At 39.3% G+C, this 24,761-nt stretch overlaps 1 protein-coding gene across 1 annotated transcript in view; it reads right to left on the bottom strand.

The window, feature by feature from the left end:
* Window positions 1-1,142: 1,142 nt before the first annotated feature.
* Window positions 1,143-24,761, bottom strand: part of MUC6 (mucin 6, oligomeric mucus/gel-forming) — a gene marked incomplete at its 3' end in the record, with an annotated part of 50,960 nt that continues 27,341 nt past the window's right edge. Inside the window, exons 10-25 of the mRNA XM_018565652.1 lie at window positions 21,429-21,567; window positions 18,933-19,005; window positions 18,610-18,747; window positions 17,811-17,975; window positions 17,202-17,296; window positions 15,683-15,812; window positions 13,249-13,498; window positions 11,987-12,039; window positions 11,791-11,897; window positions 8,979-9,130; window positions 8,664-8,805; window positions 7,279-7,389; window positions 5,885-6,070; window positions 4,459-4,698; window positions 3,349-3,505; window positions 1,143-1,195 (exon numbers count right to left, since the gene is read on the bottom strand). Coding sequence (XP_018421154.1) covers window positions 1,143-1,195; window positions 3,349-3,505; window positions 4,459-4,698; window positions 5,885-6,070; window positions 7,279-7,389; window positions 8,664-8,805; window positions 8,979-9,130; window positions 11,791-11,897; window positions 11,987-12,039; window positions 13,249-13,498; window positions 15,683-15,812; window positions 17,202-17,296; window positions 17,811-17,975; window positions 18,610-18,747; window positions 18,933-19,005; window positions 21,429-21,567 — 2,191 coding nt within the window. The remainder of the gene's footprint in view (window positions 1,196-3,348; window positions 3,506-4,458; window positions 4,699-5,884; window positions 6,071-7,278; window positions 7,390-8,663; window positions 8,806-8,978; window positions 9,131-11,790; window positions 11,898-11,986; window positions 12,040-13,248; window positions 13,499-15,682; window positions 15,813-17,201; window positions 17,297-17,810; window positions 17,976-18,609; window positions 18,748-18,932; window positions 19,006-21,428; window positions 21,568-24,761) is intronic.

Genomic DNA, 24,761 nt, shown 5'->3' on the forward strand with positions numbered 1-24,761 from the left:
GAGAGAAAGAGACTGTACGGCTTCAGTGAAGGCTTACATCCAGAACGAACAACAAAAAAAGCAGAGATAAATTTATCTCCTGAACCCATTACAGTCACTATTGTTTCTTCGTTATATTTGACGGCTACTTTCCTTTGATTTTCCGAATCTCCGCCCAATGATTAAGGATACCAGGCCACTTTGTATCGCTCCAGCAGATTTAATTCGGCCTTGCCTTCCTTTTTGTTCCTTTTGATTTTACCTTCTTCAACCACCTTGGATTAAATAATCCCATGGAAGCAGCACAGGGGTTCAGTTAAGGCATTAATTCACAACACCCAGCAAGAAGCCGAGATAAATATTATATCTCCTGAACCTCCTGTCTCCGGTAGCCGGATTCAACCACAAAAATGGCAACACTATTCTTTGTCTTCAAAGCGGGACCCTAAAAAGGAGGATCCATCCTATCGTGAGTCAAATCCATTTTTTACATTTTGATGCTGACTTACAGAGCTCTTTCGTTTTTCTTGTTTTTCCATGAATATGGGTCATTTTTCCCATTTATGTGGAGACTTTTGAAACCAGAAAAAAACGCGAATAAAATATATATACTCGTGATACCAGTTGAAAATATTAAGGCTTTTACACGGCGTGCCTCTACACTGCTTTTCTATAGCATTTTTCCATAGCACTGTTAAGAATTACTAGCAGAATGCAGCTCTATGTATTTGTGTGTATTTTGATATAATTATGTTTGTCAGATATATGTTTTTTAGCATTTCTATAAATAAATATCTATTTTTAGAAATATTTTGTTATATACTTTGAAGGAATGGTGGGATCCCCTTCGTGGGGAAAATTGCATCTTTTACCATTATAAAGAAGTAGGGGACCCTCCTTCAATATTCTGTATACTCTACACTTTACCTTCCTTTCCCCATTTATATACCCATTGCTCCTAATATCTGCTACAATGTTGGGTGATATTGCCCTCAGAATAAAGCGGGCAGAAACTGGATATATCAGAGGAGAGCACAGAAAAGGGAATGAACCCCACACCATAATAATACTTTACCTTCACTGTTTTGATGTGGATAGCCATGAGGGACAAATGGACACTGGCAAGGCTGGTAATGCCACTTGCAAGTCACATTCGGATTTATTTCATAACCGTTCCCATTGTTAACATGTGTATTTTCAAAATCACAGTAAACAGCTAGATAAAAAGAGAATAAGACGGTCAGACTGTTATAAATCAACAGAGCTTAAAATAGAAATGAAGCCTACCATTAAAAAATATGTGCTAAAAAAGTCTCATAACATAGAGTTCAACTTCTCTGACTTTGAGACTAGGGCCCCGGTCTCCAAACTTTCCAGTGAGAGTTCCTCAATTTCAGGTGCTCTCATTGTACACATTGCTTAAAGTGACAAAGGCAAATTCCCCCCCCATGCTGGTGTACGGACTTACCTTAAATGATGCCTCTTTCCAATAGTTTTCAGGAGCCCCTCCAGCGCTGGTGCCGGTCTCTGATCCAGTTCTGACTCCTGTCTCTTCCTGTCACTTCCTGTCCCATAGAGTCTGTGCGGGTGCATGCTGCCTCTATCGACTTACCTTGTGTATCTCCTCGTCTCCCGGCCGAAGATCTCAACTGCGCATGTGCCCGCTTCATGATCTTTTGCGGCCTCCCGAAAATCTTCAGATCTTCGGACAGGAGCGCACGATGGAGACACAGGTAATTTTAAACCCCTTTGTTAACTTTTTAATATTTTTTTGCATATATCTACTGCTTGCTAGCAGTAGATATATGTAAAAAAAAAAGGAGGCTTTAATGATCCTTCAAGCCTGCCAGTGATGTCGACCTAATGCAGCTTACTGTTACGCCTACTATAGGGGTTCGGTGTGAAGCGCAACTGCGGAGGGGAGTTGTGGAAAGTAGGCTTCTCAGGCGTGAGTCTCAGGCCTCACTCCCAGTCTTAAGGGGGAGTTTGAGACTCTTGCATCACAGCCAGTGTAAATGAACGAAAATATCAGCAACGCTATTATCTCATAGCATCCCAGTAGGTAATATTGGCAAAGTAAATGGTGCAAATAGAATACCCTGGCTGTAGCCTGGAACGGAGGTGTTGGTAGGCAAACAAGTATTCCCAAGATTAAGTATCAATTTGTAAAGTCCAGCAGTAGCTCATGCATATGGAATAACTGACAGTCCCTATCAGGGCTCCAACTGGAGCGATACTTGCGGTTTTGTATCTTGTTGCAGCACAGCCACAGGGTGTGAGTCCGGGTGACGGGAGGTCCGGCAGGTAGAGAAGGGTTCCAAGGTTTCCCAGGGTTCAGGAGGCAGCAGGCGTTCAGACTGCAATCGTAGAACGCCATACTGCCTCAGCTGGGGCTTTAAATAGCCCCAGGATGTGGGAGGAACCTCCGGCCGTAACGAGCGACTTCCGCGTTCCAGCGTGGAACGCAAGCCGCTCGCCTCAATCAGGAAGTCGAGCGGCTTCCGGGTTCCACAGTGGAACACGGAGTGGCCATCACAGCAGCCAGCCTGCCCGAAGCGGCCCGGAGCGGAGATGGATCATCACAGTTACCTGTGATGGAGTGGCAACAATTCTGCACTGCTTCTGAATTCAGAGCATAGTGGCCACTCTCGCTTCTATTTTCGCACTACAGTGGGATGAGATGTTATGGGGGTATAGATATTAGCAATAGTAAGAACCAGAGGTCTTGCTGCACTCCTTACCAGAACATCCAAGAGACCCGTGCCGACGGGTGGGTGCTTGTAGTGAACACGGACGGCACCGTGAATAACATCAAATGAAGAAATAATGCAAGCACTTTCGGGGCCTCAGGGGGTCCTCTTCATCAGGCTCAGAAGCGCTTGCATTGAATGGCAATGTGTCATCAAATGGACTATTGCTTAATTACTACTATGGTGTGCTGGTGACATTATTTCTTAATTTGGAATGAATGTAATCACCTAAATGCCAATCAATGTATGTTAATGTTTTAAAATCTTTGTGTCTGCAGTTTCCAAATGTATGTACATGGGAACAAGGATATTGTGCACTTCCATACAGTGCACTGAAGATGACCAACAAGTCTGAACAGCTGTAAGCAAGTTGGATCTAAATGGATTTATGGATCTATAAACTTAAGTTGTATCTGTGTTGTAAATCAGCAGCTCTGGGTGTACAGCTGGCCCAGGAGCAAAAAGGAGTTATGTGCATACTCCACCCACCAGTTCCTATAATAAACTTTAAATGGTTATGGGACTCTCTGTGACATCTAATATTGTTAGATTTGACAGCTTTGGATACATTAATCTGATAACACACAGCACAAGGACATAAGGCAGACAGATGACTTACGACAGAAGTCTGGTTTTCTCCAGTCAATACAAACTCCAGCTGAAAGGCAAGCTGCAGCATAGGCAGCAATAGCTTCACACAGGCATTCACAGTCCCCTCCTGTGTCACATGCACAGGCATCATTTAGACAAGAATCGTGGTATTTTTTATAATTCACCTGCAAACCAAAAACAGCCATTTAGGAGGTTTATTAATAGAACAGTTTCCTAAACCCCAACTGATCATGGCTAAATGATAGCCTACAAAGCAGCTTCAGTGAAGTAATAATGTGTTAGCCCCAAAACTGATGCAGAAGGTGCTGGAACACAGGGTGAATGTGTTTCTGCTTCTCTCTGCTTCTTGCATCTCCAATCACATTCTAACTATGGGATCTGATTGGTGGCTGGCACAAATGTATTACTAGCATTTTTTTTAACGTGAAGATTTCAAGAAGGGTGTTCCAGCACCACCACTAAGTGTGTTCCAGAATTACTAGATCACAGACAAAAGGTAGTGGGTAGACAGGACCGGATTTCCCACAAGGCCAACCAAGTCCCAGCCTCGGGGCAGCAGGGAGTTTTGGGGCAGCAGGGGTGTGGAATTCCTATCTCCCGACGCCCGGAACATGCAGTTCCAGACGCCGGGTGGGTAGTTTTCTACATTTAGATCTGCTTTGGGCAAGCAGAGCCAAACGTACAGTGGGGAAGCTGTCGCTTGTTTTGTACAAGTGATCTTGGTGATGTCGCTGAGATCACCTGTATGCAGCCTGCAGGTCAGCATTGAGGAAACTGGCCTTGGGGCAGCAGAGAGAGTAAATCCGGGCCTGGGGGTAGACTGCTTCACTACTGCAATATTTGTAATAAGAAATGAACTACTAAGCAAATGTTTTCTGCATAAATCTTAGAGTTTCATTTAAAATTGGCATGGATTTTAGGGGCACATCTGCATAAAAACATATTTCCTTTTGGCAACTCTGGGATCTCTATGCTAACTAATTCTGAGTGGTGGCCAGTGCTTATCTCAGAGGAATTTTTCTTAAAATAAAAGAAACTTCTTTCACTCACAATGAAGAGGTGGAAAGGGACTAAATCTGCTCATATGTGAAAAGAAACATACAGCAGTATTTCTTACCAACTTATGGCACTGGGTAAAAGGATCTTGTTGAAGAATCTGGCAGCTCTTTTCAGCCCAGGGCTTCCGTTTTGGGTTTACCGAACATGCATCCACAGCAAATTCTACATCCATGCATGTTGGTCTGTCTTTCCATGAGTTGATGAACTCGAGTTGAGTGGCGGCCACATACTTGCTCCTAGTTTCAAAGTCATCCTTCATATTTCCATTGTTGTTGCCACAAAGCCCACAAACTGATTCCTGGAGGAGAAACATTATGTTAATATAAGATCACATAAAACTTGCAGATGGTTTCTGACTTTGGTTAAAAGCTCACCAGCAAAATAAAATTGTATAGGTCCACCATGAGATCACAATACCAGACATAAAATTGAACCCACAGTTTCTACAGCACTTTGCAAAATAAGGGGAGACAGTAGAGTTATAATACAGTTCAGACAAGAGGGTTAGGAGGGCCTTGTTTAAGAGAACTTAAGCTGGTCATACACCAGTAGAATTTGGCTAGAAAAAATATTCATTTTTGGAAGGTTTGTTCAATTTTCTAATAGTTAATAGAGGCAAACTGATGATCATTTTCGATCGTAGTAGTGAAAAAAATCAAGTCGCAGGATGTAATATTTTTCTTGATGTAGCAAAATTCTAACAATGAATACGGGGTTCATGTTCAGGAAACTCCATTTATTCCAAAATGTTCAAATCAAACGAAATTTCAGACATTCTTTACATTTTTGATGGCATTATGGAGTGTTCTGACTAGATTTTTTGAATGAATGTTAAAAAATCTACCAGTGTTCAGCCAGCTTTACAATCTAAAAGGGAATGGCAAGTGATACCTTCAACCAGAAGGTAAAATGTCAGTTATGTAGAGGCGGGATAGGCTTCAGGAACTTCCTAAAGGCAGACAGAATAGGAGATAGCCGTACAGGTTGGGGTAGGGAGTTTCAAAGGCTAGGCCCTAGAGAAGTTCTAGACACAAGCATGGAAGGAGTTCATAAGTAAGCTAGAAAGCAAGATGTTGGGAGGAGCGAAAATGATAGTTTGGGTGAAATGATGAGACAAGGCTGGTGAAGTAGCTGGGGGCAGTGTGGTGGATTGCTTTGCATATTGTTAGTATTTTGGATTTAAATTGTTGGGTGATTGGACGCAAGTGAATGGATTGGCAGACACTGAGCAGTTGGAAAAGTATATAACGTGTTTGGTTAGACCATTTCTGTCGTTATGATCATTATTATTTAACTGTATTTGAATGAACAGTAAAATACCTCCTTTAAAAACGTCACATAATAAAAAAACAATATTCAAAAACAGACAGAAAAATACTTCCAAAGGAAAAAGCTTAATGCAACATGGTACTAAAAATACTCTGTACTGTAAACTGAGGGAAAATTCAGACTGTGGGATGCACACATACAATTATTGTACATACCTTGCCAAGTTTCAGAATCTTTATAAATAAATTCATATTCTTGTTCCAGAGGAGTGAGATGTAGAATTTATTAGGAATGGTGATATCAAACATGATAAAAAGGGTGTTGTTGTGCACTTTAATATCCACATTTGGTGTATCTTGTGAGATTGAGTATTTTTCATCAAACAGCTTCAGTTCTGTGGTCTGTATAAAGGAAGAAAGTTAATTTATTCTTTCATGAAGCTGAAGAGATTTTTTTTGTTTCTGGCTGCATAAAAGTGGTGATCTCTGCATGAAATACATGATATTACCTTTAATGGCCAGAAGACTTTCTCCTGTGTGCTTGTCTGAAACTAATTATATTATGTCTGTAAGGCCTCAAATTAGGGATTATAAAAAAAATACCTTAGGAATTCTCTTTAGACAGATTGGCCATTGGCAATACTTTTATGATGAGCCTCAGGAGAGACTGCATTGTCATCACCTGTCCCAGATCCTGTATGTGGCATGCCACTCAGAGAATGAAATAATCTCTCTATTCTGAGAGATCACCCTAAATCATAGTTGTACTTATTTTGACTGAGCAATGAGCTGTCATGATTTTGCTACAGTTTGGAAAATGGCACATTTTATTTACAGTTATGGGAAAACCTGGGTGGAGTTAGGTGGCTCAAGGGGCTGCCAAAGCTGGCTTGTTTTTGAATCCAGACCTGCCATCCTGATCCTGGTTTTACGGCCAAGTAAATCATTGACCTGGAACAAGCATGTACATATCAGGTGCCCAACACGTGACAAGCATCTTCTTGTGTCAACTTAGTAGCAATAGAATAGAAGAAGCATGTACCTTCAAGAGCAGGTCAATAGTGGTCCCCATATTTCTATCTCAACAGGCTCTTTTTTAAAAATAAACCAGTTTTATTTTTCTAATGAGAGATAATGAAATAAAACTGGTCGCCCACTAATCTCTAAACAATACATAAATACATAGAACGCCGTTGCTGATCTCTTACTAAACATATTATGTTGGTCCTCTTCATAAGAGATTTACCCTGCACAAGTATTCCCTTCACTAAAAGTTTATTTTCCAGGAACATTATTGTAAAAGAGCAGTTTCAGGTAACAAGTGACATCACGTATTTTATTAAAAATATGTATCACTGTATATACAAAATTAATTTTAGGGACAAAAGTAAACGTTATTGATATAAATGTATTTAATTTTTGTGTTTCCCCTAAGTATTGCTATGATTATATGATAAATCATTTTGCTTTTAAAAGAAATTCAAAATTAGTAACTCTTAAAGCATAATTCTGTATGAGACATGTTTAGCAGTCCGCTTGATTCTGTTTCATGGATGAAATATTAACAACATGCAAATTTAAAATAAAATCTGTGATTTTACAGTTCTCACCCCAATTGTGATAGTGATGGTGCGTGAACAAGTGGCTCCAGTGGTACCGCAGATCACATTCTCTGTTACTATCTTAAATGAATCTTCAGATGTGTTCATTCCACATCCATCCTAAGCAAAACAAAAATAAATATATTGGTATTTGATATATGAGTGTATCAGTAGGATGCCTATAAATTTAAGAGAGGGATCTTGATTTTAAACCTACTGAAACCGCAATTAAAACACCCATACACCCTCCTCCTGCTTCTATTGGCTCTATTACTTCCATCCCCTTAGGTGGTATTAGTAGTTAGTCACATTCAACTGGACTTGTTTTGTGGTCTTGAAGCTGTTCCGCAGCTTCTTCACTTCCCTTCTCCTTGGCTCTCCTCTTCCATCCAGTTAATAGATACATGGCATGCTCTTCTCATGGTTCCCTAATACTATCACTGTGCATGCCTATCCCAGCTACAACAACTGAATCTCAGAACTACAATACCTTACAGACAAAACCATTCAATATTACACATTATAAAAAAATTGTGATTATGACAGAAAAACTCAATACGTGGTCCTTCACTCACTAAGGAAGGCAGTGCCCTTCGCTAACCATTGCAGTGACCATATCGGATAGATCAACTGACATGCTTATTTCTCTGGTCCTAAATATTATCAGAGTAGCACCCACTAAACCCATATTTCATATATTAAAATGATATCTTGCTTAGACTGTTCATCCATTGTAGGATTTTAAGTCATTTAAATCCAGCAATTTGAACAATATATTTAAAAATATAATGCAAGTTACTTGCTGGGATTTCCTTATTAGGAGCCTGTTTAGACATACAGTATTTCATATGCTGGTAATTAGGTTGTAATTCTGAGGTGTTTTGTAGAAGAACACTTCATATTGGAAATACGTAATGTAGTAGGCAAAAATGCTGAAGGAGCTAATGCAGATGGTAAAGCAAGGAACTTGACTTTAGAGTAAGGCCGAGTTTATATGGGTTTTGGATAAAACGGCTTTGCCATGCTTTGCATTGTGATACTGTCGCTGTCCCAGGGGAGAGAGAGACCCATCAGGAAGAAGCCATTGAAGTGAATACCCAACAAGACTCAAATGCTACCTGCAATGTTTGGGTTGGTGCAATGCCTGAGGAACACAGAACTGAGGGGCTTACTACACCATTTACACATGGTGGTTTCAGGCATTATGAACTCTTGCCAAGCCTTTTAGTCATCATTGTGAATAGGGCCTTCATTTATTTGGAGCATAAGTTTGCTTTGATAAATATTCCCTCTTGTGTATTATAATGCTTTTGGATGCCAAAACCATAGCCTGACTTTTTGTCTGGGGCATTAAGAAGGCTTTTGTCAGTATATACTTCAATGCAACGACTTACCGTCACCAGAGTATATTGGCACTCCCCATCAAACAAATACTGTTGTCCATCAAAAGTTTTGATGTGGCTCTCTCCATACATCATACAGGTTGAGGCACAGCGTGGGTTCTCTTTGCACTGCCAATGGCCTCCACTGCAGGTGCTGCAAGAGAAATACAAAAAAAAATGTACAATGATGCATACAATGCCATGACAGTCATATTTCCAATATAGCAGAACAGGCATCATAGCGTACACATGAAAAGACCAGCGGGAGCTGGATTTGATTTTAATTTGTTTTCTGAAAAGTACCTAAATTATTAATGTTTCTCTTACCAGCTCTGACATTCTCCATGCATGGACTCTCCAGTCTTGTATATGATACCTCCATATTCGCAGGAACATTCACTTTCGGGCACACAGCTACCATCGTGGTCCTCATACGTGCCAGCAGGGCAGACACATCCAGCCTCACACTTAGTTGGTGCCTGTAAATGCAAGCGTAATTTCAAAATAGTTTCAAAGTATTGATTAATCATTGATCTTGAATCTAGTTATATGGAAAAGTGCAAGTTTATTTTTATATGACCATCACAGAAAGTTAAAGCTGATGTTTTATCTGCTTATATTTTAACTTATCTGCCTCCCTATCAAGATGCTAATTAAATGTTTAAATAAAATCTTTCTTTCTGTTTCATTACGTATCTTATTTTAGACCCAGTGATGTCATCACACGGACTCTGTAATACTCAATACATTGTAGGCAGATAATTGCTGGTAGACATAGCTTCCTGAAAACATCCTAGCACCCTGCCTCCCTACCCTACCTTGCTCTTTGATGTAAGCAATGCGTTAGCTCTTGGGAGGAGTTATGCAAATATCCAAATGCCTTGCTGGAAGGAGCAATCATGAATTTGCTGATCCTGTACATCCAGATATTATAAGCCATTCTGACTTATTACTCCAGACTAATGCTGTATTTTACCTCACTACACTCTTCACCATTTCCCCCTAGATTTTCCCATGGAAAAAGAAGCACCCAGAACATAAAAAAAGTTGCAGTCTCTGTCGCTTTCTCATACCACCTACTGGTGCCATAGTTCTACCAGTAGGTGGAGGGAAGTGTATTGGTCACCTAGAGAGCCACCAACTGGAGAATAGAAAGATAAATGCTAGTCTAGCTCAGGCAATAGTTTGTTAAATAATTTGTGAATTGTCCGCACACTGTGTGGAACTTGTTTGTGACAAAATATTTAGTTGCAAAGACCATAATGTCATGCTAACTGACCACAAAGTTTTATCTCTGTTATGCATCTTTTTAAAAATGTTCTTCCAACATATTCATGTTTGCGACTCACTGCACATGTTTTGCCACATTTCGCTTAATTCCTCAACTGTGCAGTAATTACGTCCAGCATTTGTGACATTCAAAACAGTCCAAACTTTCACACATTCTAGAAGCCCTCATAAACACTTCTTAAAGTATCACAAAGATAATTCACCTTAATTCCCTGAAGTCAGCTTAGCACTTCAGGGCTATTTAGCTGCTATTTAGTAGGTTCCCTGCAAGCTTGCAACAATTTAGAGACAATTTAGAGACCGGGACAATTTGGAGACAATTCTCCTTATGAAGGTATTTAGGAATGAAACGTAAACTAGGATAATAAATCTGTAACTGATAATGTACAAAAAATTAATAAATTCCCCCGCTGTGTATTCATTTGACTCAAATATGCTTGTCTTTGAAAAGAGTTTGCCTTTTAACACTGTCCACAGACCAGATGATTTCTTTCTATTATTAATAGCTGTTATGTGCTTCAGACTCCATATATAACATTCAAAGTGTATGTCAACTTATAATCGTTTATGGGAACTGGTCTGAAGCACACAGTACCAGAGCGTTTTGTAAAATAAAGCAGATTCGTGGGCAGGGTTGAAAGCTGATGGTCTACATAATGTAGTGAACTGGAGTTATATTGACTGCTGTTTCATCCAAATGAAATACATTTTATGTATACAAATATGGGGTTTGGTATATGACACAGGTATATGGGAGGACAGACAATGTAAGGGCATGTATGGGTAGACACTAGAGCTACAATATGTGAATTTAATATTAAAAGAGGACTAAAGAGCCAAAAATGTACTATATGATGGGATGAGCAGATATTTAGTGCTGTACTAAATTATATTGTTGTTGGCAATGGCGCAATTTTGATTGGAAGTAGCATACTATGGAGAGTGTCCAGCCTAGAGCACTTCAAGGGTCATAAATGGCCCTACTGGTGAATGTATTCTAAAGGGAGCTAAAGACATTTAGGAAGGATTGGGGAATGTTCCAATGTATTAAAGGAGATTTATGAGGTGAGTGATTTTCACCCAGCCTCATAATCTGAGCCAACCTGTGACAATTAAACTGTCACAGGTCGGCTCAGTAGATCGGGAAGTAAGCGAACACATACCGTCGCTCCCTCACTTCTCGATCTATCCCTGCAGAGAGCCGTGACTGTCACTCACGGCTCCCTGCAGGGATTCCCCCCCTCCCCTGTCCGATCCTCCAGCGATGACTGGCAAAACGGATGGGGGAGGGGGCGGGCACAGCTGGCTCTGCCTCTGGATAGGCAGAGCCAGCTGTCAATCCTGCAGCTGGGTGGATCCAGACAGTATAGCCGTCCCGGCTGCGGCATCTCAGTGTACCGCAAGCTGTAGCTCGCGGTGTACTGAGCTTTGGGTCACGGGGGAACCCTAGTTTGTGTTCTCTCGTAACCCTTAGGAGAACTATGGGGAAAAGCCCTGACCCCATAGTTCTCCGTAAAGGTGTTCAACAATGCGTCATGGTACAGTCGGCTTGAAAATTTGAAAAGAGTTAGTGGGACAGAATTTTCCAAGTTATTGTTTTACCTAAACCATTCTTTGGCACTCGGATTGTGCATATTTAAACAATAGAGCCAGTGAGGTTGAAGTTCATAAGTCACTACTTCTTAAACAGCTGACACACAATTGCACTGTAGCAATTTGTTTCTAACATCTATTGTTTCTCACCAATCACAGATCTGTCCATGTAGCCCTTCTAATAAGTCTATGGTTTATAGATTCAATAGTTTCTTAAAATGTAAGATATACTCAAAAACAATTGGACGAAGCTTACACAACGAATGCCAGTAGCCAGAAGCTGACACGTAGGGGCACAAGCTGCTCCATATTTATCAGATAAGGATCCACATGTTCTCATGACTTTTGGGGCCTCACAGGTTTCTTAACAAGATAGAAATAAGTAGATGAGACACATGAAAGTCATCATAACAACATGACAGCACCATTATTAAAGGACAAGAAATCAATACCAGCAAAGTCGAGTGCTTTTCCAATGCAGTTAAGTCTTCCTCTGATGCAGTAACTGAAAAATAAACATAGTTCACCAATATCAGTAAAATACAACTTTAGAATAGCAGCTAAAAATCCATGTTTAATATAGGTGCTACCAATTTTTACATGAACATGCCTTTTGAGGTATTGGGGGATTACCCTGCCAGGTCTTGACTGCTGTGTGGTAACCCCTGTTGGGTAAGTCTCAACCCACCCCTGATCTTGCCATAATAATAACAAAGGCTCTGCTGTAAGCTGCACTGTTTCCTCTCTCTGTAGCATTTTCTCAGTTTATGTGTTTCTGTATCCACTGGGACTTTTGGGACACCATAATGCAGTTGTCTTCCATGATAATTCACTATAGGAATACATGGAGAATAAACTACAGAAAGAGAACTGTAAAACCCTGGCTGTCACTCCCAGACATGCAAGAAATGATAGAAGATCTGCCTGACAACAAATGGAGATCCATTAAATATTACACTATGAGCGCATTTTATTATTTTTTGGCGTTCTATTATTGGCAAAAAGTGTTCCGTGGGAGGTGAAATACCTGACGGAGAAATGCATGTAGATGAATAACCCGGTTACAGAGAATTATATGTTTAAACATCGAAGGATCATTACATCTTGCTATCTATGACCATCTTATGATAACAGGGTCATGGAAATCTGGTGAGTGTGGCAGTGTGTGGATCACGTGGGAATAGAGCACCGTTTGGATGGTGGAGCACATTATTTTCTGAATGGATGAATTTGGGATTCATTCACTTTTGGACTATGGACTTTTGTGGCACGTCCATAATGGACTGTATAGGTTATAACACTTTAAATTGTGGATTATAGTGAGCACTTTTCACAATCTGTTTAGATGAGTATTACATCACCATTTGTTGTTATATATGCACTTAGTTAAAACATTGCATTTTAAAAAGGTTTTTTGGTATCATTCTTTGATATTGTTAGCGCAGTGCACTTTATTATTATATATACTGTTTAGTCTTTGAGGTAATTGAGGAATAGTAGGACCCTTTTTAGACTAACAGATGGCCCCTTTGGGGGGCTCCAGTGCTTCAACAAAAGTTTTTAAAAGTAGTCATGTCTATTCTATTTTCATTATACGTCTGGCAAACACTGATCTCCATTTTAAGGGATGTATACAGTCTTAATAGCAAGTGCCCTGTCAAAGCTGTCTGCCCTTGATCTGTATTTTGAAAGATGATGTCTTGATATCACTTACCAAGTAAGTCCATTGACAACTGTTTGCTGGTTAGGCCTAATGACGGTATTCTCATTCACATAGCAAGGACATTGTGATTTTGAGACACATCTGTGTTTATCATCTAAATAAAATCCCAAAGGACAGTTGCAACCTTCAATTGGGATGTCATTTGGGTAACACTCCAGCTGTACATTAGAGAGAGACAGGCAGGTCCGTCCACATGAGGTGGTGTCATCACTGTATATCTGGTTACCACTGCAAGTAATAGCTGCAGAGAGAGGTTTAAAAAAATTAAAGGTCATGTACAGCTTGTTCTTATATCATAAGTTTACTAAGCTAATCAACATTTGTTTACAGACCACAATGCCTCAAGCTCAAAGGACAAATATGCAGCTAAATAATTAGAGTAGTGACAACTCTCTCTCTCTCTCTCTCTCTCTCATTTACCTCTTTGCTTTGGATATATCTATAGAGAGGGAGGGTTGCTTTACCAAAGTCAAAAAGGCTATTCACTTTGCAAGAGAATTGCACTTTGCAGGGAACGCTTCCCTGAGTGCAAATTCCCTTGCAAAGTGAACAGCCTTTTTGCCTTTGATAAATCAAACCCAGAAAGTCTAAAATTAAAACGTTGATGATTTGTGCGGTTTTCACAAAAAACATAATTTTTTAAAATAAACCAGCGTAATTGGTTCTCCCAAATAGTAATTGGTAAAATTAAGAGTTTATATAAACAGTAAAAAAAAATACGCTTTGATTAGAAACTGTATAAATGTAATGAAATAAAAAAAGTAATAATTAGCTCACCCAAAACCATTCTAGGCTTTATCTTTAAACTCACACTGCATGCAGAAAATGTTAAAGGCACACATTAATACTGTATGGATCACATTTCTGTTTAGACACTAGATGGCACAGATGCATTGCGTATGATGCATTGCGTATAAGACGTCTCCTCAGTTTAGTAAGAAATACATCAGTGGATAAACAGGTTTTTAGGCACCTTATGAGTCACACATTTTTCAGACACGGTGTCAGATTTAAGGCATAAATAATAAACTATGAAACGGATGTATTTCTCATTCAATGTGTATTAAAGCTGTGTTCTGAAAATCTGTGCCTGGGCAAAAGAACTATCCTTTGAACAGCATAAAGTTAAAATAAGATTCAAAATGACATATGTGATTTGTCACTATATATTATAAACATAAACTATTAGGGTAGACATCTTTATTAAAACTTGGAAGCTTTATCTTATAAAACCATCTTTATAAATTCAAAGAAGAACTCCAAGCAGATACAATCACAGAAGGTATTTTTTTTTGTGTGCACACTGTAAATCCTTTCTTCTAGTAGTTAATTGGGGGAACACAGGAAGTCAGTCCTTAAATCATGGACATAGCTGTTGTCTCCATGAGCTTGGACACTAAGAAAACAAAGGCTCAGCCTACGCTAGTGGCTACACCTCGACATGTACTGCACAAGCTCAGGAGTAGAAAACAGTAAACAAATTGTAGTAACAAAAGGTAACCTTCCTATGAATATAACTGTAGTAACAGGAAAAACACTACAATAGATAACCATATGGAGGAAGGGAGCTGTGATAAACTACTCAAGAAAATAATTTTGTGGTCAGTACAAAAAAATCCCTTATGGGTGCCTGACAGGATCATGTTGTTGCCTGTAGGACCTTAGGTTAAAAAGTAGCATCTGCTGATTTTGCCACATCCACACAGTAAAAGAGACTTTGCTTTACATTTGGGGGTATAGTTACTAGAGAAGGCTGAGCCTTTGCTTTCTTTGTGTTCAACCTCCTAGAGATGGCAGCTATACCTATCAATGGAAGACATCCTGTGTCCTTCAAATTCTTGCAGAAAAGAACCTTTAGTCATCTAATGTAATAGTTAAAAAATACATTCATTTTTAAATGCCACTAATATAACAAATTAAAAGTATGTTTAATAATGTCTAATATTTCCCTGTATGCAATAAAATGTGAGTACGGAAGAGCCACTTAGTAGAATTGTGTAGAATTTAGACAGACTGACAGAAAGGGGAGAGCTCAATAGTATAGTGATGCCCATTCATAGGCTCATGAGAATACACAAAGCAGGTAGGCATACTGCAATCTACAAAGTTGCCTTTCATGATGGTGGTGTCACACCAAGTCTGTATAGCATTGTGAAAAACTGAACAGTAATAGAAATATTTTAAATTAAAATGTTTACTTTTCACCATTGTTCCACTGCACTGTAACAGTACATCTACTAGTATATCTAATCTACATGATGGTAGTCTAAGACTGAGAATGTTTCTGTTGGGTCTACGTATAAACAATTCAGCTCTGTATAGATTTTGCTCTGATATTTTTAGCATTGGGGAATTTTAGTGCATTTTGACAATGTGCTGTTTTTTTAATATGAAATTCACACTGTGTATGGCATTATTTACTTACTGCAGTTAGTGGCAGTTCGCCAGTTCTTCACCTGAACTCCCTTTCCTGCACAGGCCCGAGCATAAGAGCCCAATGCAGAGCAGATTAAATTAATTGTCTCCTGATAGTTACACGCTTCATAGACACATCTCTGAAATGCAAAACACAAGCAATAATACCTGAGTTACATAGACAGTACCATCATTGCATATTGTAGAGTACATATGGCTTGTGGTAGGACTTAGCAAGTAAAAGAGAGAAGGTCGAGGTCAGTATGAAACTCATGTTTACATAGTTTTTACTGCCATAGAATAGCATCAGAAGTTCTGTTGTTGGACTGGAGGAAATCTCCTCTAATCTAAGGAAAGGGTGCTGGTTGCTGGGTGGAGAAGGTCATTCTGTGGAGGCAGTCAGAGAAATAACACCTTTCTCTGTGTGCTGTGATCCCTCACTGGAGTACACCATTTCAGGCGAAAACAGGCCTAGGACCGTGTTACCCCAGGGATTCCCTAGGCAGCTGAAAAAGACTCTCCTTGTTTGGGGATTTTATATTCTGTTTCTGTGTTTCCATAGACATCAGTGAGGGTCCAATCAAATCAAACTGTTGTGGGTGTTGAGACAACACTTACACATTAACGTGCATTATGTCAAGGACGTCCATTCATTTTAAATGGACTACCAGTGCACCAAAATGCACATTTAATGAACATGAAGCATTTAAAAAAAACACCACAACACAACCCACAAATGCTTTACATCTGGCATTGTGGTGAGCTAAAACACATTGTGAATGTAACCCCCATCGGCCTGCATTGTGTTTTATGTTTTACAGTTTTCTGCTGTAGCATGTTATAAAATGTTTTACTTACTGCAATGCACGCATCTGAATAGGGCCTAAAAGTTCTTTACAATTACATTAGGTATGTGTTCTTTATCTCCAGTAGTGCTAACAAAGAATCTGTGCTCTGGAAACTGAAGCGGATGTTGGTTGGGTTATGGAATTTGGGCCAAAAGCAAGGTGTACAGAAGCCATATACTGTAAATGTGGCTTCAAATAGAGAGGAAAATATGCCTCTCTGGTCTGTGACCTATGCAAGGAGTTAGAATGTAGTGGCCTCCAAATGATAGAGGCTTCCTCAAATTTTCAGTTAGACAAGTGTGTGAACGCTGGCCTGTGTCTGAAAAGGAGTGCATAAAGCTGAGTCTCTAGTACCTTTGCTCAAAGAGCACTGTGAGTGCTGCAGAACATAGATAACTATGTGGTCCTGAAGCTCCAGGTGGTGTGAGAAATAGGGTAGGCTCAGGCACTGTAGTGAATGTGTAATTTACAGTATGTGCCCTTCACCTCACGAATGACCCTCTATGTTCAACATGAAAATATGTCACTCTCCAGGAAAGGGGCCTTACAAATACATAAGAGGAGTTTCAGAGACATAACCCACCCAACTAGAACTGATTGAAAAACACAGTTCCATACTGTTCCTCTACATACAAGAGTTTTTATGTGTCCGGCACTAATAAGACTTAATAATTATCTCACCTTGTAGTAGGGCTCTGGATCCACCAGTGAATGACATGCATCAAATGGAGTTCCCTTGTTCACCAAAACTGTACAGTGTGTCTGTGCAAACAGTTCTAACAACAGAAACAAATTATTTAAAGTTAGCTTGGAATGCAAGATGCATTAATATGGCCACAAACACTTACCGCATGTTACATTTATCCAATAATGTGCAGTATTCAGTGAAATTCTCCTACTTCTTATATTGTAAATCGCTGCGCAAACTGCTGGCTCTATATAATTCCTGTATAATAATAATAATACTTTTGATATCATTGGGGCTGATCTAAAAAGAAGGCTGAACAAAACAAAACTTGCTAGTTGTCTACTGCAACCTATACAGTGTACACTTTCATTCTGTAATTAAACAGACAATACTTCCTCTTTCCTTTTACTTTGTTTTCTGGCTGAAGCCATCTCAGCCTTCATATGCTTTTATAAAGTATGTTTCCATGTTAAAACAGTATTGCTTATGGCTACCTGTGATTCATTATTTTGTTCATGTATTCTCAAACTTTTCACTTAACACTATTAATGTGAAATAAAGAGGTCAGTTGTACTGCTGCAGTGAACTGCGATTGCACTTACCATTGGATATACTCATAGAGCATGGGTTAACATCCATATTTTGGGCAGCTTTGCAGTTGGCAGCTGCTCTCCAAGAGTCTACAAATACTGTCACTGTCCCTTCTATAATTCCAGAGCTGGACATGAAGTCATCCTGGGTTTCACTGTTAAAGTTGCCGCACAAACCTAATAATAATGTGATAAAGCAGTGGAGTTAATAATTGTGTCTTAGAGAACAAATGCATAGTTAAATATCGGTATCTTTAATTATGGTATGTCCTAGACACCAAAAGCTTGATGCTGGTAGTTTTCAGCACTAACTAGGTGAAAGTGAAGTTACGAAGCTAGCCGAAGGATCGGCCGAAGCTACGGCCAGATCCTTCGGCAGCTTTGTGAATAGACCCCCAAGTGTCACTAGGCCCCCACTAAGTGTCACTAGGCCCCAACTCCCTAGCCTCCCCTTTAAAAATGAGCCCTTACCTTTAATATTCTGTCCATCACTTAACCCAATAACCGGAACATGTTATTGGGTTACAAACTTTAACATTTAACATGTTACAAGCTTTAACATTTGCCACTTACTATTTAACCCACACCCCAGCACTTAATAACCAATTCCAATTACCAAATTCTCACCTCAGTCCTAAACAATTAACACTTTAACACCCAAGTTGAAGTAGAATGTTGCTTTACTTGTCAGTGCTGCCTTTTCTTACATTGTAAGCTTTGTAGTAATAATGGTTCTGCCAGGATGGAGAGGGTTTACTGTGATATGAGATGGCACCCAAGGCAATCTTATTTCTCCCTTGTTTGTCATTACCTTTGGTGTTTCCAAAGAAACTTCTGTTCACTTTAATGTAGGCACTGAAAACAGGAATTCTCTGCACCACGATCTCTAGACCAAATGTTGTGTACAGGATTATGGTTGTGGAAGACTGTCTTATCACGAATACATCATCTATGAGAATAGAAAGTATATTTTTATGCAATTATAAAAGTAATTGCCAGGATTTATTTTTAATTTTGTATGTATTATTCTTCAGGGCCTTTACCGCTGACTTCTCCTAAAAAGGAAAGATCTTCCCAATACACTCCATTGCAAAGGCAGGGTTTGGCTTACATGGTCACGATAGTAGCACTCACCTGAAATAAAAGGCAGCTGCCTAGTCTGACCATCCACCATGATTTCATCCTTTTTGGACAATATTATGGCACCCTGTAATGAAGCAATGTGAGATTAAAAAGATTTAATCATTATCACTTCTTTTGTTTTCCACACAGGTATTAAAAAAAATAATGACCAAGTATCTACTCTCTATGTGAAACTGCTCGACTCTCTTTATATAAAGCCTCATATTATTATGACCACCCCATCAGTAGTTCGTTGGGCCACTAGATGACTCCATGAGATGGCTTCGTTGGGCCGCCTCGTGACTCCACGAGATGTTGAAAGGTGATGCGAGGAATCTGACACTGCACTGTTGCACTTCTGTTGTCTTGTACCAGTCTTGCCACTCTGCGTTCTGCCCTAACATTGACTAGTCGCTGATGGCCAAAATTTGCACGTTCAGACCCAGATTTTCGGCTGACAGTCCAGTCTTTAACCACTTTAACAACAGCTGCTCTTCTTCTGCTGAATTCTGCTGTTTTGCTGATACTCGCTCCATGGCTCAGAGCGCCAACAATCATCCCACGTTCAAAGGCTGTTAAATCGCGTTGTTTACCCATATCTTCAAAAAAAAATCACTTCTACTGTCGTGGTAAACAACCTGCTTCCCTATTTATAATGGTCTGGCCCTCTAGCAACTTCAGCGCGAAATTATAGCTAAATATAGCTAATTTGCCTACAAACATCAGGTGGTCATAATAATCTGGCCACTCAGTGTATAAAGGCATTAGAAAATATTAATGACCGTGTTGCCTAAGATATTCACTCTTAGTAAGTTAGAGAAATGAAGGTGAAAGGCTTATTGCTATACAATACTGCTTCAATGCACTTTCCTACAAGAGGCCTAATACATTATGTATCAAATAGACCCTCTAGCATGAGCCACTCCATAAGGTACAAAATATTCCCTCCTGAGCTTCTGCCAATGAACTTGTGCAAGAATCTATTTAACTGTCAAATGACTAAACCTTTCTAAGTGAACTTAGAAACATCTGTTTAACTGCCAAGTAATTATACTACTTTTAATGAACTCTTTTTTATAGAAAATGTTTCATTGTTAAGTGATATAATTTTTCTGAAAGAAAAAAGATAAAAATAAGACCAGGAACAAAGTATTCTGTACCTTACGGAGGATTCATGGATTCATGGGGTGAGCCTTATGTGGAAAAGTGTTTAGCTTAAATGGTAGCTGTTTTTCATTTACAGAGTTCTGTCAAGTAGACCTTATGAATCAGTGTTAAAGTCCTGGTATTGTGCTCTGCTTGCGATAATCCCACTTGTGCTGCTGGTGATCAGAATCCATATTCCAAGATCCAAAGCCTGCTCTTGGATTACTTAGAGACTCTTTGCTATATACAATGCCTATGGCAATTAAACAGTCCAAGGCCTTAACGGAATAATCTTGTGCAAAAAAAGCAGTCAAGTACTATAACCCATAGCGACATCAATTCAGATGTCATTAGTCCTGTGTTTGTGGATGGTTGCTTAGTTACCTATGACGAGGCTAATAGCCGTACACCCTGTAACATCTTCTCATCTCACTATTTTACAAGCAGCACAGCCCACATGAGAGTGGCAGCACTACTCTGAATTTAGGAGCAGTGCAGCATTGTTGCCACCCCATCACAGAAAGAGCTGCATTAGGTGGATCTCACTGGCTGGATCAACAGGTATTTGTAAGACTTTACAGGAAGAGAAAAATGCAAATGCACTGATAAATAGATGCTGAAGCACATATTTTTTAATGGGTGGCATTAGTTCTTCTTCAAGGAAAGCAGACCTAGAAGAAATATCCATTTCTCTACCGCCCACAGTTTTATAAATCAGATTGTTTGCTCGTACCTATTTAATGTAAAGCAGAAAATTTGTAGATGTTTTTGGCTGAAGCAACTCACATTTGATGTTGTATAGATGACACTTGTGAAACAAGTTTCTGATGAGCTCACACCACACTTTTCAAATGTTCCCATGATGGTGCCACCTTCAGGAAAACTCGGGCCCTGTACCATGAAAATACACATTCATTCATGTTATTAAATATACTACTATATATGCCTAAAGTAAGTTGCCCAATGCTATAAGGCAATACAATTATCACACAAATCATGGCTAAAGGATAGATTTGCCCTACAAGATAAATACAATAAACAGCAAAAAATAATGTAACCATAAAACTAACCCATGCTTTTCCAAAAGCAATGTCACAAAGAATTAGGTTTATGTTTCTATTTTTTGCTTCTATTTAAGTGCTGGTATGTTATTTGTATTATTTGCTGAAGTATATCTCCTTAAAAGGACCCAGGCAATAAAGCTCAAGAAAATATTGGCCTCCAAGTTCTATGACATAATCTCAATGATATAGGTCACTTCTCATTGGACAAAACCTAAAGTAAAAAGCCTGTTCAATTAAGTCTTAGCACAAGGGCAATTGTTATACGATATATAGAAGGAAAAAAGACTGATAGTCTTACCATGACCAGGACGTATGTACAAATTCCATGAAACCGGTATGAGTTAGTGTCAAAAGTTGTGATCACTGAGCCGCCTTCTATAGCACATCTTCCAGGACAAGGAGTATTCGTGCAGCTCCACTGTCCTGCATTACATTGGCTAGAGAATATAAAAGCATTGAGTATTTTTCTTCCTTTCTTCATATAGTATTTTACTCACATTATCTGATCATTATCTGATTTTTTTTCATTTACAGAAGTCTAACTGAACTTTCAGTTTAAATTAGCTGTATACCTTCTAGGTGTATCCAAACAAAATGAAAACTATTGTAGCTGGTTTACTTGAAAAAAAAAAAGCCACAGCCGGAGTGGAAAAGCCTGCATAATGCCAGCATGTTGCAGAGTGGGACTCTTGCTCCCTGTAGGGAAGCAGCGATATGAAATGCCATTTGCTGAGTCAGAGCCAGAAATCTCTAATCAGCAGTGAACATGAGTTTTGCTAACTGCAGGCATATAGGTCTGACTGACTGAGGCATGTTGGACCTCTGCAGGGAGATCACTGGTTTTCCTCAGACTGTAGCTGCTTTAGAAAGAAAAGGAACATTGAACACCTTTGGGGTTATTCACAAAAGAGTGAAGAGTATAGAGAAGGCAGAAGAAGTGAACAATCTAGAACAACATAGCTTAACTGGAAAGTGACCTGAATTGGAGAATGTTTAGAAATCAGCTATTTTGTCCTAGATTGCTCACTTCTCCCGCCTTCTTCAAACTTTTCAACCTTTTGTGAATATCCCTGCTTGTGTTTTGATGCATTTGAAATGTATTTAGCTGATTTGAACAGAAGGCTTAATTGGACTTTAAAGCATTCAAACCAGTGAGGATTACAACAACATTTTGCCATACAAATGAGAAAAACACATGTATTCCAACATACAGTACATATGTAAATATGGGTTACAGCTTAGGTTATAGATAAGAGCACTGTCTCTGACAAAGCTCCTATACTATAAAAAGGTTTGCCACAAATCTGGCAAGAAGTGTGCCTTTGTCAGGTTTTATTGAAGTCTGTCTGTTGGGGAGATGTCTCCTCATTTCCTGTCCCACTGACCATACAGGAGGGACAAACGAGATCTCTCCAACAAGGACACAATGCAGTAAAAAAATGATGGAGTTTGTAATCCTTTTTAAATATACTAACCATACTTTTATACTTTTCTTTCTCCCTGTTGGAGAGCCAACCATCACTTCCTTTTCAATGATCATGCAGGAAGTGCCACTAACATCCCAGATAGCAGCAAAAAGCTGTAGCACTTTCTACATCAATAAACCAGGAACAAGTATACAGATCTAAAATTATAACTTTCTTCTAGCTTCACTTGCTGCATTCTGTGCAAGTGTCTCAGAAATTACTGATGCCAGAGACAGCCAGGCAACTATTATTTTCTGAAGGAGGTCAACACTTGCAGCTTCCATTTTTTATCTCATTAATTAAAAGTCACTAGTGGCACCTGTATGCACCCCATGAACCTAACAAATAATTTCCATTCTTTAAAAAGATATGAAGACATATTTCTGTGCTGATCTGTGTAACAATAATATCCTTACATTGCTCAATAGATAATCATGTGTAATTGACTTGATTGAGAACACAGGTAGACATATTAAGCCTTGAAACCTAATAATACACACGCATTTATTGGAAATTGCATGGTAGTTGCCCATAACTCACACGCTCCATGTAAAGGGGAGATTAGTATACTTTCCACTACTTGTCACAGTCTGATGTGACACAGATAAGCATGCTTTTGTGTACTGATTGTGAAATTTACGGATAAGCTGCCACAGTGACTGCGAATAGACAAAGCAGCAATTTACGCAGCAATTAGCATTATTTGGCTAGCTCTATTTGCCATCTCTTGGTGTGGTCCTTTTATTGTAGTTTGCTTATTTGCAGGGCAGCCCTTACTTCCCAGTCTGGTGACTCACCTTCATAAATAAACTGCTAGAATGTGTCTTGTTTAAAGGACCACGGCAGCCATATATAGAACTGTAAATGTTATATATTCCTATACTCTAATCTTCATATTCCTGCTAAAGCTAAATCAATTTAATAGCCATTTAAAGAGTATCTAAAGCCATTTTTTTCACTGTGATCTGTCATCTTGAGAAAAGGGGTCCTGTGAGGCTCTATTGGGGGAGGAACTTTTTTGGGCACATTTTCTTTTTCATCTGTCTTGTTACGCCCTCAATCAACAACTGAGACTCATTAAGGGGTGCCGGCTTTCTCCTTTTTTTTTTATCAGCAATGATATGTTATTACTGGCAGCCATGTCCTCCCTATCAGCGGCGTTCAGGGTCAGGTGCTGGATTGGATATGTCCCCAGGTTATCATTGCTGTCTATGTCTCCATTGGAGATTTACTTTCTCTGCGTACCCTGATAACTGCTGTCACTGAGACAATGCTAAGGGAGAATCCAACATTTCAAGATGTCATCAGAGCAGGATAAGAGGGGACCTTTTCTTATTCCAGTCTAAGAAGGGATTTACTTCAGGTTGGAGAGATTTCCTTTTACTTCCTGTCTGTGTACAGTACAGGACATTAAAGGAAATCTCCCCAGTGGGACATATATGGCAAAAAAAAAAATGAAAATATGCTATCTAAAATGGAAAAAAATATATTGGCTTTAGATACACCTTAAACTGCAGTTCTGTTCAGGCAGTCTTGCAATTTATAAGAATTCTGATACACTCTACATGCAGGCGGCTCAGCTATGCAGCTTCCGGTGCCACCTCTCTGGCTCCAGTCTGTTATCGGACCATATGTCAGAATCCTCACTGTTTATGTAAGAAAGTATGTAACCAGTGAAGCTGTAATGCTGAACCAGAAATTACTTCAATCATCATCCTGACTGTGTAGCGTTGTACAAGTGTGTAAATTACAAGGCTGAACAGAATTACACACATATGTATTTCAACCTGCCTGGAGTTTTGCATCAAAGGAAAAAATATGTATGTTCTGAAACTATTTATCTGAATTGTGCATGATATGCCCTGAATAAGGGTGTAACTTGAAACATAGTCATAAAGTGGAGTTATTCTTTAAAAACAGAGAAGGGCATTGATCAAAACTGGAGCAGAAAACATCTGGATCAGCTGTACATGGCAACCAATCAAATTCTCTGTTTCATTTTCAAATCTTAACTGACCAAAATGAAGAGAGAAGCTGTTTGGTTGCCATGCACAGCTGCTCCGGTTTTGATTAATCCCCCCCAGAGTGCACCCATGGTACTAAGGTAACAGAGCATTGAGAATTCATCATCACCAGATTTTGTTAGTTCTACTAAACACATGCTT

Source organism: Nanorana parkeri, unplaced genomic scaffold (assembly GCF_000935625.1).
Source record: "Nanorana parkeri isolate BGI_ZX_2015 unplaced genomic scaffold, ASM93562v1 scaffold870, whole genome shotgun sequence".
Lineage (NCBI taxonomy): Eukaryota > Metazoa > Chordata > Amphibia > Anura > Dicroglossidae > Nanorana > Nanorana parkeri.